The following is a 17357-nucleotide window of genomic DNA, read 5'->3' on the forward strand; positions in this document are numbered from 1 at the left end:
TGGTGTGTCAGGGTTGGACTCCTCAACCACCAGGATCCTCTCCTCCACTTCATGGGTCGCCACGCACTGCAAACACTTGGGTGGAAGTTTAGATCCCAGAGGAGTTAACCAGAAAGAACAGAACCTTCCCTGGGAGGTCCCCTCACCACGTACAGGAATCCACACCGAGGGGATTTAAGTTGGAAATAAATTACACAATACAAGATTAATTCACAACTGAACAGCACATTTTAATGTGAATCATATCAAATAGAGTAAATTAAATAAAGAAATTAATCAATGTTCAACTGCCTATTAAGTAACTATAAAAATTATAGATTCACATTACATTATCCTATTACTGAACCTAAATTTAAGAACATTACATTAACTTGTGTAGCATTATTGATGAGGAACCTTTAACATACCAACATTTTTGAGAATCGTGATAACTTTCTGATGGGATATTTAAACATCTTCCAATTCAATCCAAAAATCCCTCTATTAACAGATACAATGCCTAGCCTCTGTAAAATTATTATTATTTAAGGTTTGTTTTTATTTACTTTAATTTAATTACTTGTATTTATCATTGTGATCATTAACTGTCAGTTTAAATAAGTTTTGTAACCTGTGAAGCTCAAAAACAAACATCAAGTAAAATATTGAAAGCACATTATAAAGATTGTGTCCTAGTATGAATGGAGTGGCCACATGTATATTTATTATTCATATAAAGCTTTTACTGATTAGTAGAGTAAAAAGTAGTATCCATTGTTTATTTAAAAGCTCCCATTTATTAGTGGACTTAAGGATAAGTACTGTTCACACAAAAGTTATTACTTATTAGTGGAGTTGAGGATAAATATTGTTGACAAAAGTTTAGTGAAGTTGAGGATAAATATTATTGACAAAAGTTATTAGTGCAGTTGAGGATAAATATTATTGACACAAAAGTCAGTGAAGTTGAGAATAAATATTGTTCACACAAAAGTTATTAGTGCAGTTGAGGATAAATACTGTTCACACAAAAGTTATTAGTGGAGTTAAGGATAAATATTGTTGACACAAAAGTTATTAGTGGAGTTGAGGATAAATATTGTTCACACAAAAGTTATTAGTGGAGTTGAGGATAAATATTGTTCACACAAAATTGTTCAAATTGTGCATAATATTGATATGTAGTTGGTATAAGTGTTAATATTAAGTTGCAGAACGTTAAACTACTTAGTTTGTTGATCTACTATTTAAGTGAATTTGAAATTGTAATAGAAGTACATCAGTTGTTAAGAGGTATGATCCATTAAAAATATGACTTCGTGAACTTTAACAGATATATATATTTGCATCACAGCCAATGAATAATGCAGAATGTCTTTCTCAAAGCTAGATGTTTCATTCCTTGCAAACTATATGTTTTCAAAACAAATCTATCCTGAAGCTTTCTAAAAGAAAACAATTTCATACATACATTTAAAACAGAGAAAATGTAGAACTAAAACAGTGATATTTTGTACAGTAACCAGCATAAGGGATCCAACTTTAAATTGTTAATATTCTCAGTATAAAAACAACGAATAAAACAGTAACTTACAGAATGAAATCCATGGCCACTTTAAACTGTATAAAACTAATAGTTGTAAAAGTACGTTAAACTAATAGTTGTAAAAGTACGTTAAACTAATAGTTGTAAAAGTACGTTGTACACATACACATACCTCATCTTTATTTTGTTTGTTTGTTTTTGTTGTTTTTTTTATTTTGCACAAAGCTACTCGAGGGCTATCTGTGCTAGCCATCCCTAATTAGGCAGTGTAAGACTAGAGGGAAGGCAGCTAGTTATCACCACCCACTGCCAACTCTTGGGCTACTCTTTTACCAATGAATAGTGGGATTGACCATCACATGATAATGTCCCCACGGCTTAAAGGGCAAGTATGTTTGTTGCGACCGTGATTCAAACCTGCGCCTCATCTTTCGTACTTCACATTTTTGCATCAATTTCATGTCACATACCTTGGTGTTTACACATACCATGTGTCTTACTTAAAATCATGTAAACATTTCCAAATAAAGTTTTGAAAAATCAGTATATATCCAGCTTTTATGTGCACTTTATTGTTTTAATAAGGTTATAGGAATGTTTTACTGCATTGTTACACAACAACAGTTCTACCAACAAACTTTCACTCTTATAACACCTCAAAGCCTAAGGGGATATTTTGTGGTGTCATACAAATTGAAGAAATCGAACCAAGCTCATCACATCCAAAATCCTGTGTTCTACCACAGGGCCAACACAGCACTGCAAATGGTTTGATTCTCCAATAACTGAGATGTTCAATATACATTAGAAGATTGTAAACCTCAAATCTTGTTAAACTGATAAATTATTGAAAAGCTGTTGTAAATATTGATATTATGTATTGACTATACACAGAACACTGTTTACACCTACATTACATTTCTATGGACATCTAGTACTTCCAAAGACCACAATAGAGGGAGCTTTCCAAGTTCAGTACAACAAAATTTAAGATATCAATAATTTAAAACATTGAGCACTTTTAACTTCATTTTACAATTGTTGTTCGAAGTCTGAACCTATTAAATTCAATTAATTTATGTAACTATATGAGATTATTCAAGCATCAGTATCCGTAGCAGCTGTAAGAGTTATGTAAACATTAACATTACCTTGAACCACTGTGGGAACTTCATGAAACCCCAGCTAAGTTCCCTGATACGAATGCTGCCTAAAAACAACCACGTCAACCACTTCTGACAACATGGATGAGATAAAAATGTCCGATTTTGGGCATCTGCTGCGAGTTCCACTGCTGTCTTGTATGACCAATCTGGGCTCTCTTCGCTGAGAACATCAAAAGACCTACAGGTTGCTTCCTTGTAACTAATGTCGAGAACTCCAACTGCCAATTCAGAAAACTTTCTGAAAGAGTCACAATGAAATGGGCAAGATTTTAAAAAACAAAGAGGTCATTCTATGGTGGAACTTGTAACTGTTCACAATTAATAAATAATGTATCAGTCCAAAATAGCTAAACAAACAGATTACCAGTCATATGTGGGAAAATACTGAACAATTATATTAATAATTTCAGGGTTTGTTTGTTTTTTATAACATTTTTTGTGTAAATTACAATTAAGTTTATAGTAGATGAGTCCAAACATCCAATTCTGTTAAAGTTAAGATTCACATATTCAGTTTTGAAAGCAAATTTAAGTCTTTAAGGTAAAGGCCATGATGACATGAATATCATGAAAACAGCTGACTGATACACAGGTCCTCAAACTGGACAAAATATGATGCAACTTATTACTACACATAAAACATACTGAGAACCATTTACAGCAACTACCCTGTTAGTCTGTAGAATGTCACCTACATAAACAAAAAAGTGATTGAATGTTCATATGTGAATCATACGGGCGTTTCATTTTACTTGCATTTTAGTAGTCAGGGGCAGTTTTTGACAGCAAGCCACTCTCTGTTACTAAGAAATGATCACAAATGCTGATTCAAGCCATGCAATTTTCTACAATTAAATGCAAACAGCATTTACATAAAACATGCAACATAAAGCAGTATACAGTAATTAAAGTCTGACAAATTTACAGCTAAGTTTATCTCAGTTAAATATTTCAAGGTTTCTGTTGGATCAACAGCAACAAAACACTACCAGTTTACAACTTGCTATGTTGCAAGTTTGACAAGAATGCATTTGAAGAGCTCCATCATCATTCTCTTTGTCACTGTTTAACTCTTTTGATGTCCAGTAGAATTCCTTTCTTCACAATGAACTTTAACTGACCCAACCAAGGCTACTTATAGCCTTCCAAAAAAAATTTACAGATGCACAACTTCGCGACAATGTATATGACAAGATTTTTAATACAAAGCTAGTTTTGACACTAAAACAGAAGAATGGATGAATATAGTATTAAAAACTAGAAACAGGGTATCATGTATCTTTCTGGACAAAATTATAACAAATATTGCAAAAACAAAATTGTAATTATTTGATATAATTAACAGTTTGATGTTATTTCCAAAACTTCAAACCAATCTAATTAAAAACAATCATTTCAAATTACTTAAAATCAATAGTACAAAAAAAATTCATTATTGAATTTTATACATAGAAAGTTTTTTGTATATTTTACATCTAACCAAAATTTCAAATACGTACATTAAAACCAGTACTTTACCTTCTTGTTTTCTTCATTTCTACTTTGTAGCCTGATTCTGAAGTGTAATTTTTCAATACGTCACACATCTTCGAAATAACAAGAGCCAAATGAATAGGTTGGTCGGAGTTCTGCCATAACACTTCTGCAAGTGTTATTCGGTTTGTAAAGATTGCCCACATTGTCAGAAGAGTCAAGGCTTTTCTCTCAGCTGCATCGGGACTAACAATGTACATGCCTACAGCATTTACAGAGAGTTCCTGAGAACAAACAAACCTTGGAAAACCAGTTGCTGTCTCAATAAGCCAATTCAAGTCTTCTTCAAGGAAATTTTTGCCAATCTTTGACAGCTAATTAAGACAAGAAGACTCTTTCAGATTATAAACATTTACATACATAAAATAACCATTAAGTTCATTTTTATTTTACAGTACTGATTTCAATTGCCTATTAATAATTAATGTAAGTAATAATATTGAGGTTATTTACTTCATTATATATATTTATTTCTCAGAGGAACTTCCAAGGAATATTCTTGAAGGAGTCAGATTCTATTGTCCAATATTTAAGACCCATGACCAGTGAAAAATCTAACTCACACTTTAATATTTCTCAAAAGTTTCTCTGTTTACATAAACCATTGTTTAAGAATACATGATCCTACCATTCCATGTCCAAGAACTCCTTCCCAGCAGACAGACTGAAAAAACTCCTGATTCTGGACTCGAAGAAACAAACTCTTGAGTCGCTTGGGTGTTAAGTACTTGTGAAGCTTGAAACCTTCATTGAGGAAGAGATTTACAAATCTCTCACGATCTGGACGAAGTAATGCCTGTTCAAATACCTCTTTGGAAACCTGAAATAAAATTTTGTCACATAACACATTTGGTATGCAACACTTCTTTTAAGTGGAATGTGGCCAAGTACACACGCCATTACAATATAATACATATCAAAATCAAACTGAAAAGCCAAACCAATAGTACAGAAGCAAAAGTTGACACTTTGAACATCTAAACTCCATTGTTTCTTCTGATTAACCAAGTTTTCTACTTATTAACCACTACCTAACACAAATATTTAATGTTTCTCACATTATCCATTGTTCCACTCATTACTGAGAAAATATCACTACAGTAGCAATGCAACAGAACTACCCTTACCAACAAAAAATATTTTACCTGTGTTAAAATATAGGTTTTTTCAAGCAAGCAGTTACCCACACAAATAAATAAATCACAATACGTAACATGAGGAGTGAATCTTCCTAATCTGTTTGATTATTTAAAGAGTCATTACACAAGAAATGATTATAGAAAATTAAGATTTTAGACAACTTAAAAATATTCAGCTTGTTTAAAAATCTAGTTGACTAGATTTTGAAATTTACAAATTTATTATGATCCATTGCCATTTTTTTCTTTTAAACGAAAATCTGACAAAACTCACATAAAAGGTACAAAATTGTTGCAATACAAGAAGTCATTAATATTGATGAATTTTATCCAAATGTGTACTGCCAGACACTATCCTTCAATAGTGTTAAAACACTTTGTGAAACCATGATAGTTTTTTTCATAATACCTTGAACTTATTGGTAAGATCTTTTGCAAACACTTCGTTTGATGCTACGTGAGGACTGTTCCAATCAATGGTAAGATAAAGGTCTTTTTCCATCTGTTCATACCATTTTGTCACCTCTGGTTGCTGAGCTGTACATAGACAGAAATTATTGCTGCATAGGTACACAAAAAAAAAATCAATACATTTTTACACACTGAACAAATAAAAGTTTATTATGGTTAAATTACACTTTTATTTTAAATCCCCATTTTCTCTTATTAGTCCATTGATACAAGTGTAATATTTAAAAGTTTTATTTATGGCATTTGAACTAATGTTTTCAAGCAACTGTGGAATTCACAAAAGTTGCAACTAAAGATTGATGCAACAGTTTTTGTTTTTTTTAAAGAAAGTCTCACTGATGCACCATATAGAAGTAATCTCAAGAAGGATAGTCTAACATGTTTTATTATTAACCTCAATGCAATGAATAGTAACATATTATCCAAAATCGATACATATACACATCCTGTAGTTTATAGAGATAGATAGGGGGTGTAAATTTCATGGTGTTATTTACTGAGTTGTTCTAAATAACATAATAGAATCAGCATGTGATACAACTGTAATTTAACCTTTAAGTACACATGATGTTAAAATTTGCCCTGTTATAACCAGAGTAAACTCATATTGTTATTAATATACCAGTTAAAGAAAACATAGCACATGTGCTATCTATTATTTATTTTAATTATTCAGAAGATTATTTACCCCATTATTATTGAATGTTATTAAAGGTAATATCAAATCTTGTACACAACAATATATACCTATTTTCTATTTACATTTTAGTTTAAAAAAAAAACAGACATATATTGGTTATTGAAACAAGTATCTTTGGAAGTATTGTGAAGGTTTATTAGATAAAGTTATTTATTGAATTGCTTAAACAGTTTTCGAACATCGGATCTGAAATAGCTTACCCAAATAGCTGTGTGTGTTTGTCTACATAGTGGGGGGGAGGAAAAACAATTGAACTTACATTTGAAGAGAGCTCTAAGAATGTATTCATCCAAGTTTGTAAGGTCACAAGTATGGCTATGAATGTTTAATATAGTCAGATAGGTTTGTTGACCCTGCAATAAATAATTATAAAAAAAACATGTACAGGATATGTTGTATAGAGGTCTTGCAATGATATTAAAGTCATATGGTCTGTGGCTTACTATGCCAGATTGGATATCAGGTACTTGTATACTTTTTCATTAAAAAAATGACAAACTCATCTTTTATATTGCATAATCTGTAAACCAACTCTGCAATATACTTAAAGAAAGATGTAACAAGAAATGGAAAAGCAGTAAACTTTCAGATTTGTATCTTCTACCATTGTTTATGTTTATTCCATTGATAGCATGTAAAGCTTTACTGATTCAGGTATCACTGAATGGAATGTTTTATATTAAAGAAAGAGAAAGTTTAGTGACACAAAGTGCGAGACCTCGACACAAACATTTTTGCTCACAGATGTTAATAAAAATAATAAAATAACACATTACTATACAATTTTCTGATCAATTAATGACTAAACTTTTAATCCATACCTTCAACAGTTATTCTGTATTGATTATATCTTTAAATGTCAAAACAAATAACTTTAAAAAAGAAAATGGAATACATACAATACTTAAAGAAGCCAAAAGAAATCACATCCAACTTTTTGTAATGCTTACTTAAATCACAATAATCCAATTTTAACAATGATTTTAGCCAACATATGACCATAATCACATACTGTAAAAACATTGTTTCAAAAATATTTAGAAAAATTCATTTACATAAACATTTTTTGTTTAAAATGCCCTTCATGAAAATATAGATAAATATAGACACACACATACATATGTAATTTAAGGATAACAAGAAGCCTATTGGTCTATCTAGCATATTTCATCTACTAAACTACAAAATAAAAATAAAACATTCACAGCCAGCATTAATCATTCAAATATTCATCAAGCCTTCCACTGAGTTTCCTCACGTTAACTGAATCACTTACAACCAAAGGTAACCCATTCTGAAGGCCACCCACCTTATTATAAAAAATAAAAATTCTTAACTGAAGATGACTCTAATCCTGTCAAAATTTATTCACATTTGTGTCTAGTCCTACCATTCTCATTAAGTACAAAAAGAGACGAATCAACACTAAGTTCCCTTTACAATCTAAAACACCTCAATCAGATATGTATCTAAGAACAGCTGGTACAGACATTAACAAGATGACCTGAGAAGGTCAAAACGTTGTTCTCTGCTTTATTAGTAAGTGTTAATGCCTATACCAGCCGTCCTGAGATGCATTTTTACTTCAACCGGGTTTCTCATCATCACAAATACCTTGATCAATATATACATTGTTACAACACTGCTGCAAAATATTCAACAGTTCATTTCATTCATTGTTACAACACTGCTACAAAATATACAACCATCCATTTCATTCAATGTTACAACACTGCTACAAAATATACAGCCGTTCATTTCATTCATTGTTACAACACTGCTACAAAATATACAGCCGTCCATTTCATTCATTGTTACAACACTGCTACAAAATATACAACCGTCCATTTCATTCATTGTTACAACACTGCTACAAAATATACAACTGACCATTTCATTCATTGTTACAACACTGCTACAAAATATTCAACCGTCCATTTCAATTATTTCTAAATTCCACAAATTTGCATCACCCTCATGCTTCATTCACAAACAGAAGACACAAGTAGCATTATAATAAATGTTTTATCTACTAAGTTTTGATATAGTACATATAAGGACTTGTTGACATTGACCTCTAACAGCAAAAACTTAACTGAAATAATTTATACACTTTTTACTATAAACCAATAGTATTATCAGATTATAATTTCCATTCTACTGCAGTATGTTTCAAAACAACTGATGAAGTAAAAAGGATAATGCTTCGCTTACTCTAGAATTATACAAAGAAAATTAAAATTATTTTACTTCTAAAATAAGAAATTAAAAGTACAAGAGTAAATGTAACCACTAGATACTGATACAATTTGCTATTATTAATTACCATAAACCTCAAAAACCAAATACAATATTCCTGTATTAAGAACACAGCTCTGGTGTAACATTATATTACATACGTTATATATGAAAAGTTAAAACAAGTAGAGAATACATCGACTGTTTTTACCTAAATGACATACACTTCATTACAGTTCAATTTAATGTTGATGTTGTAGCACAATGGGCAACCTGCTCTCTGCCAATTCAGGGATTAAACCCTGGATTTTAACTTCGTAACTACAAGTTTACTTTTTTCCCATTGCAGTACATTAACAGTTTTTCAAAAATCTTACACATAAAATATAACTATCTGCACAGTAGATTTCACTGAATATTGCACCATGTCAGGCAATCAACAATAATAAAAGTAAAAGGTGAAGCATATCCAAGGTACAAACACTGTGCTTATAGTAATCTTTAACAGCATTATATACTTTTGAATAAAATTCACTCAGACATTACTTAAGCTAGTTCAGAGAGGTGTAATCTTTAAATTTTTTTTGTTCTGTGATGCAAATAACTAACCAGGAAAGAGACAAGCAAAAATAATAAACTGAAAACTAAAACAATTAATGGATCACCCAATAAAGATCTAACAGTTGTACCTAAATAATAATGTTTGAAAAATTTTATTAGGGTTTTAGTTCCTTCTCTACTAGCTATTTGTCACAGAAATTAAATTCACCACATACACTCACACTTTTCCTTTCACTTATTGGGAAATTTACAGTAGAACACAAATGAAATAAACATTTAGTTAACACTAAAAATGTTTTCATTTTAGGAGTATTTTGTTAGATAACTACTCATAGCACACATTACTGATTAATCTTACATAACAGCACATAAACACATTAAATAACCTTAATTTAAACTGTAGTCTGTTATCAAATACTGACATCTGATACTCACCAAAAAAAAAGTACTTAACTTTATTTCATAAAATCTTTTATAAGCTCTTAAGAAATATCACACTATTTGATAGAACTCATACGGCAAAGCATCAGCTACTCACTTGTTCTGCATACCGTGTACATTCTAGTATCCTGTCTCGAAATATATTTCTAGCAATGCTATTTTCTCTAAGTCTTGGAAAGTTTTCTACAATTTTTGTTGAAATTTCTGGCTTCAAGAAATTCTCCACAAATTCTGGTTCCCACCTTCCTTGAGTTCTAGAAGATTATTTCAGACACTTTTAACTAGTCCCATCTTGTTTGTATGAAACGTGAATTAAAACAGACAGGAAAAGTATTCCGATCGCACCCACAAGTGGGACATAAAAATTGTTCTCACATACTTTCTAAAATATATATGTAATATTTATCATCTTTGTTTCACTTCTTATCAAATACTATTTATCTACTTCTAACTTCATAATCATTAATTATCTATCTCAAATTTCTATTCCCGTGTTATATAGTGGTATCACGTTACCTCAAATATCACCAAAATAATGTTACAATACACCACAAATGAAAGCCAATCAGTTGAGTAAATTTGTGAGTGTTACTAATAAACAACAGAGACAAAGAATAATATACCACAATTAATAGTGATTCTGTTTTACTCTATTAACAAATAAATTTAAAATATGCATTGTCAACTGTACAGTTCTCGTCAAACGGAGCTAAGAAGATACTACGTACACACAAAAAAGATTCTGTTTTACTCTATTAACAAATAAATTTAAAATATGCATTGTCAACTGTACAGTTCTCGTCAAACGGAGCTAAGAAGATACTACGTACACACAAAAAGATTCTGTTTTACTCTATTAACAAATAAATTTAAAATATGCATTGTCAACTGTACAGTTCTCGTCAAACGGAGCTAAGAAGATACTACGTACACACAAAAAGATTCTGTTTTACTCTATTAACAAATAAATTTAAAATATGCATTGTCAACTGTACAGTTCTCGTCAAACGGAGCTAAGAAGATACTACATTACACACAAAAAGATTCTGTTTTACTCTATTAACAAATAAATTTAAAATATGCATTGTCAACTGTACAGTTCTCGTCAAACGGAGCTAAGAAGATACTACGTACACACAAAAAGATTCTGTTTTACTCTATTAACAAATAAATTTAAAATATGCATTGTCAACTGTACAGTTCTCGTCAAACGGAGCTAAGAAGATACTACGTACACACAAAAAGATTCTGTTTTACTCTATTAACAAATAAATTTAAAATATGCATTGTCAACTGTACAGTTCTCGTCAAACGGAGCTAAGAAGATACTACGTGACACACAAAAAAGATTCTGTTTTACTCTATTAACAAATAAATTTAAAACATGCATTGTCAACTTACAGTTCTCGTCAAACGGAGCTAAGAAGATACTACGTACACACAAAAAGATTCTGTTTTACTCTATTAACAAATAAATTTAAAATATGCATTGTCAACTGTACAGTTCTTGTCAAACGGAGCTAAGAAGATACTACATGCACACACAAAAGATTCTGTTTTACTCTATTAACAAATAAATTTAAAATATGCATTGTCAACTGTACAGTTCTCGTCAAACGGAGCTAAGAAGATACTACGTACACACAAAAAGATTCTGTTTTACTCTATTAACAAATAAATTTAAAATATGCATTGTCAACTGTACAGTTCTCGTCAAACGGAGCTAAGAAGATACTACGTACACACAAAAAGATTCTGTTTTACTCTATTAACAAATAAATTTAAAATATGCATTGTCAACTGTACAGTTCTCGTCAAACGGAGCTAAGAAGATACTACATTACACACAAAAAAGATTCTGTTTTACTCTATTAACAAATAAATTTAAAATATGCATTGTCAACTGTACAGTTCTCGTCAAACGGAGCTAAGAAGATACTACGCATTACACAAAAAAGATTCTGTTTTACTCTATTAACAAATAAATTTAAAATATGCATTGTCAACTGTACAGTTCTCGTCAAACGGAGCTAAGAAGATACTACGTACACACAAAAAGATTCTGTTTTACTCTATTAACAAATAAATTTAAAATATGCATTGTCAACTGTACAGTTCTCGTCAAACGGAGCTAAGAAGATACTACGTACACACAAAAAGATTCTGTTTTACTCTATTAACAAATAAATTTAAAATATGCATTGCCAACTGTACAGTTCTCGTCAAACGGAGCTAAGAAGATACTACGTACACACAAAAAGATTCTGTTTTACTCTATTAACAAATAAATTTAAAATATGCATTGTCAACTGTACAGTTCTCGTCAAACGGAGCTAAGAAGATACTACATTACACACAAAAGATTCTGTTTTACTCTATTAACAAATAAATTTAAAATATGCATTGTCAACTGTACAGTTCTAGTCAAACGGAGCTAAGAAGATACTACGTACACACAAAAAGATTCTGTTTTACTCTATTAACAAATAAATTTAAAATATGCATTGTCAACTGTACAGTTCTCGTCAAACGGAGCTAAGAAGATACTACGTACACACAAAAAGATTCTGTTTTACTCTATTAACAAATAAATTTAAAATATGCATTGTCAACTGTACAGTTCTAGTCAAACGGAGCTAAGAAGATACTACTTACACACAAAAAGATTCTGTTTTACTCTATTAACAAATAAATTTAAAATATGCATTGTCAACTGTACAGTTCTCGTCAAACGGAGCTAAGAAGATACTACGTACACACAAAAAGCTTTGGTTGGGTTTCTAAGAAGATACTACGTACACACAAAAAGCTTTGGTTGGGTTTCTAAGAAGATACTACGTACACACAAAAAGCTTTGGTTGGGTTTCTAAGAAGATACTACGTACACACAAAAAGCTTTGGTTGGGTTTCTAAGAAGATACTACGTACACACAAAAAGCTTTGGTTGGGTTTTTACCATTACTTCTCTTTTGTTCTAAACGAAGGTAAAACCTAACAGTGAAACATCAAAACAATACTTTATTTACTGTTAAATGACTTAGTAAAAAAAACAATCCTATTTGATGTTCCAGATAACAGTGCTTAGTACAAGTAATGTTTGGATTACAAGCAATTAAAAATGCATTCAGGAGTGTATTCACACCCTGATCTGGGTTACCATTTAAGAGGAACAATTTCAATAAGACATCAAACAAATACTTCTACTCTCCACCAGAACCAAAAGAATAAGACATGAAAGCAAGCTACAGGTAATCCTATGTTACTGAAATTAGCCCGATAACAAAGACAAGCTACAGGTAATCCTATGTTACTGAAATTAGCCCGATAACAAAGACAAGCTACAGGTAATCTTATGTTACTGAAATTAGCCCGATAACAAAGACAAGCTACAGGTAATCCTATGTTACTGAAATTAGCCCGATAACAAAGACAAGCTACAGGTAATCTTATGTTACTGAAATTAGCCCGATAACAAAGACAAGCTACAGGTAATCCTATGTTACTGAAATTAGCCCAATAAAAAAAACAAGCTACAGGTAACTCTATATTACTAAAATTAGCCTAATAACAAATACAAGCTATGGGTACTTCTATGTTACTGAAATTAGCCTGATCATAAAGACAAGCTATGGGTAATCCTATGTTATTGAAATTAGCCTGATACCAAAGACAAACTATGGATAATCCTATGTTACTAAAATTAGTCCAATAACTAATTGTTTCACCCAACAGTTGAGATATTCAGAATATGAATGTACACTTGGCAGTCTTGTTTTCTTATTTAGAAGCACACCAGGATAACCTGTCAGATATTAACACAACCTAATAAATCAGAGAAGGGAGAGACTTCTTCACACATGACCACATCATCTAAAGCTATCATCTTCCTAAATTGAAAATGTATTTCCAATAATACTCATCTCTGTTTACAATATACCTTCAACAGCAACTTTGATTCTCCAAGCACTGATCTCGCACATTACAGTCTTTTATACCCTACTTAAATATCCTTTTCAATACCTAATTTGCAAATTTCTCCACCCTTGTCAATGCACCCTCTGTCCTGCTACTGTTTGTGAGCACTTAATTCAGATAATGTACTCATTTTCGCGAGACTTACACCGGCTCTTATCAGGGTTAGCAAGGCAGGAGATTGTCACCAAAGGTCAGTATTATTGAAAATACATTTTCCATTTAGGAAAATGTTAACTTTTAAAACATACCATCCATTAAAATATGGCTAGAATCCTACAATGAGAAGCTAGAGGGGTTGGTGTAGGTATGATCAATACAGAAAATGTCTGCACATAGCAGGAGTGTATCAAGAGAAAAGTGGTACACAAGTGGGAGTGCCACACTACACTTAGAACAGGTATGCTACAGAGCAGGAGTGTATCAAGAGAAAAGTGGTACACAAGTGGGAGTGCCACACTACACTTAGAACAGGTATGCTACAGGAATCTACTTCTTGTATCAAGAATGAAATAGCACATGAGCAATCGTCATTGTACACTAGACCCAACCATCCCTATATCCCACATTGGTGGCGAGGGTTATTGGACAGGTAGGATTTCCTTTAGCTTCATACATGATTGTCCATGAGTGACGGTCCATGATAATACGATTGTAATATCTGGTAAGTGCCTAGATGGTCTTATAAAACACTTCATTTCTACAAAGCTTATTGCAGTCAGTAGAAAGAATAATCAAATTGTTGCTATTGCAGAAATGGACTAAGAGAATATCCTCGTCTGGACAACACAAACTACAAAGTGGGATCCGGTGAAAGCAGTATTTAAAGTACCCTAGAAAATAAAGAAACAAGACTGTAACAAAAGTAGTCTTTGATCTTTATAATCCAGCAGATGTTAAAAGTAGCCATGGGGTATGGGAAAACCCCAGGAGAATGTTGCCCAAGCATGTAAACAATGTGACAGAAAAGCAATGGGAGAAGACTAAATACCAGCCCATTAAATGTCCTCCACTAGATATATGTACAGTAAAAGATGAACTTTCTGAATCTGATGAGATATAACTCAGAAGAAACCTCACCTGTAAAGACCAAAATATTCAAAATAGATATTTGGGAGTCTATCTCTAAGGAAGTGAGTAAAATCAGAGAAAACTGAAGGATCCCAATAAATACACCAGTGAGACAATCACCACAAAAATATGTAAAGTGCATCATATAACACTTTCAATTGCCAAACTAAGAAAGAAAGGGCCTATTGTGATATAGCAAGATTTAAAGGAAAGAGAAAGTCGTGTCAACAGCCTAAAAATACACTTCTACCAAGAAGCAGAAAACCAAGACAAGCAAACAGACAAAGGAGGGAGGGCAAGGTCTATTGATCTCATCATGAAATAAAACAATAAATATACCAGCTTGAAGCAGAAATTCAGGAAAGTGAAGAAACTACTTAGTCCCCCCCATACCACCAACAAGGAAGGAGTAGACTAAAAGCAGACAAAAAAACACCCCAAAATATCACAAATCCAAATGATTAATAGAAAAAGAATAGCATCCACACTGAACTCATGAAAAATTTAAGAAATAAGTGTTAGAAAACAGAATCCAAATTCTTCACAGAATCAACAAGAAAGACAACTCCAGAATCCCTAGGAGAAAACACTGCAGGCCAAATGAATGTCTCCACCTCTCAGCAGATACAAACATGAACAGCTCTAATCAAAAATGACCTTTCAAACCAGAAAGACGTCAGATAACAGAAGAGGAGGTCCCATGAGTCACCTTGTTGATAACAGTGTTACCCACAAATATCACATCTAATTTGTTTTTTTTATTGTAATTCTACTAAAATTGCCACGGTCGTGCAAAAATCACAATCCAATGATGAGATAATACACAACACTTTGTCAGAGAAAAAAAAAAATCACAATTCATAATTGGATAATGCATAATACTTTGTCAGAGAGAACTGTGACTCACATTTTGTTGAGAAAAATGATTACATTATCCAAGGGAAGTGTTTATACACAATACAGGATAGAAGGAACATTGAATATGATGGAAAAATTTGGAAATTAGATACTGCAGAGGCAATTTAAGTGAGGTACAAAGACTGGAGCATGCGAGGTCAATGCTTAGAGTGGCAAAGCCAATGTTAAAGAATAGCTGTACTGTCATCAGATGGTAAGTATATTTTGAAATGTGTGAAATTCCCAGGTTGTGGTTGCATCAGACAGAGGTGAACTGTTAAAATCAGAGTAAATCTGAAAGTTTTAACAGCCAAGTTTATATACAAGAATAAAACTAACCTGAAATATTTCAAAACTTACAGGAATCTGAGCAATAATTGTCTTACATCCAAGGTTTATAGAAGAGACGCTTTTCCCGTGAAACCTACCCAACACGTTTGATGTTAATATAAGCCTCCAACTTCCATGTTTAAGCCATACTTTAGATTTTACTTGTTCATAATTTTGTGACATACTTTGACCATTTAAGAACTTTTAAACACTGAGTTAACAATTACCAACCTATTAAAAAGTTCTGTGTATTTCTCAGTAAATTTACTGTTTTACATATAAGCACTGAAGAGACATGTACTATAATTTTAAATGTAACTTAATGTACAGTAATGTTATGCATAACTTTGGTGTTACTGGTATTTTTATCTTAATTATACCTTATCCTTTATTTAGCTGTTATACTAATAACACCTATTTTTACATTAAGTGTACCCAACTCTACATACAAGTTACCTTGAAACAGTAATCAAAATGCATCACACCTGTGCTTAAGTTCCAAGTATGAGTAGGCTATTAGGTCAGCTAATCCTCCACTTCCTTGGACCACCATTACAGGAAGCTGGTTTTTTAGGTGTTGCATGACAATGCGTGCACAGTCATATCCCCCCTGCACCAAAACTGCTATTACAGGAACCTCCGAGCCTTCTATGTGAAACTTGTAATCAAACGTCATTACTGCAAACATAACAAAAACAATTATATGTGATGCACAAACAATAGAGCTTCATCATAGACTAAAACTACAAATTCTTGATGAATCACAATGTCAAAATCCACAATATGGCTCAAAACTCATAACTATTTCACAAACTGTTTGTACGCACTTCGTGAGTCATAACTTATATTTCAACATGCAGAGCTATGGTCTTTTGAATATTAATAACTAAACAGTGTACAGTAGTGAGAAAAAGAAAACATATTATAAAGAAACTTTAACAACAAAATCAAGAAAAATCACATACATGGTCTTGTCTAAATACTCAGTAGAACGTAAGTACAACAATATGACAGCTTACTCCTAATTATTTACATAAAATGATGTACAATTATAATTTTATTTATAAATAGGTTACTGTACACAAAACTATCTGTATCAAAGGTTTCTGACTTAATTCTTGTTATAATAATACTATGTTACAAATTTAATTTTTTGTATAAAAACAAACTGACAATAAGATGAGCTAAACATTTGTTTGTTTGTTTGTTTTGAATTTTACGCAAAGCTACTCGAGGGCTATCTGCGCTAGCTGTCCCTAATTTAGCAGTGTAAGACTAGAGGGAAGGCAGCTAGTGATCACCACCCACCACCA

The 17357-nt window shown here is 32.0% G+C and overlaps 1 protein-coding gene across 6 annotated transcripts in view; it reads right to left on the reverse strand.

Annotated features, from left to right (window-relative positions):
- The window catches only part of LOC143245234 (transient receptor potential cation channel subfamily M member-like 2), an 84036-nt gene that overhangs the window by 39697 nt on the left and 26982 nt on the right, over window positions 1-17357 (reverse strand). For all 6 annotated transcript variants that reach the window (XM_076491356.1, XM_076491355.1, XM_076491354.1 and 3 more), the window contains 7 exons: window positions 16530-16722; window positions 9872-10028; window positions 6794-6887; window positions 5773-5900; window positions 4853-5044; window positions 4210-4538; window positions 2677-2929 (listed from right to left, as the gene is read on the reverse strand). In XM_076491356.1, coding sequence (XP_076347471.1) covers window positions 2677-2929; window positions 4210-4538; window positions 4853-5044; window positions 5773-5900; window positions 6794-6887; window positions 9872-10028; window positions 16530-16722 — 1346 coding nt within the window. The remainder of the gene's footprint in view (window positions 1-2676; window positions 2930-4209; window positions 4539-4852; window positions 5045-5772; window positions 5901-6793; window positions 6888-9871; window positions 10029-16529; window positions 16723-17357) is intronic.

This window comes from Tachypleus tridentatus, chromosome 2, assembly GCF_004210375.1.
Source record: "Tachypleus tridentatus isolate NWPU-2018 chromosome 2, ASM421037v1, whole genome shotgun sequence".
In the NCBI taxonomy this organism is placed as follows: domain Eukaryota; kingdom Metazoa; phylum Arthropoda; class Merostomata; order Xiphosura; family Limulidae; genus Tachypleus; species Tachypleus tridentatus.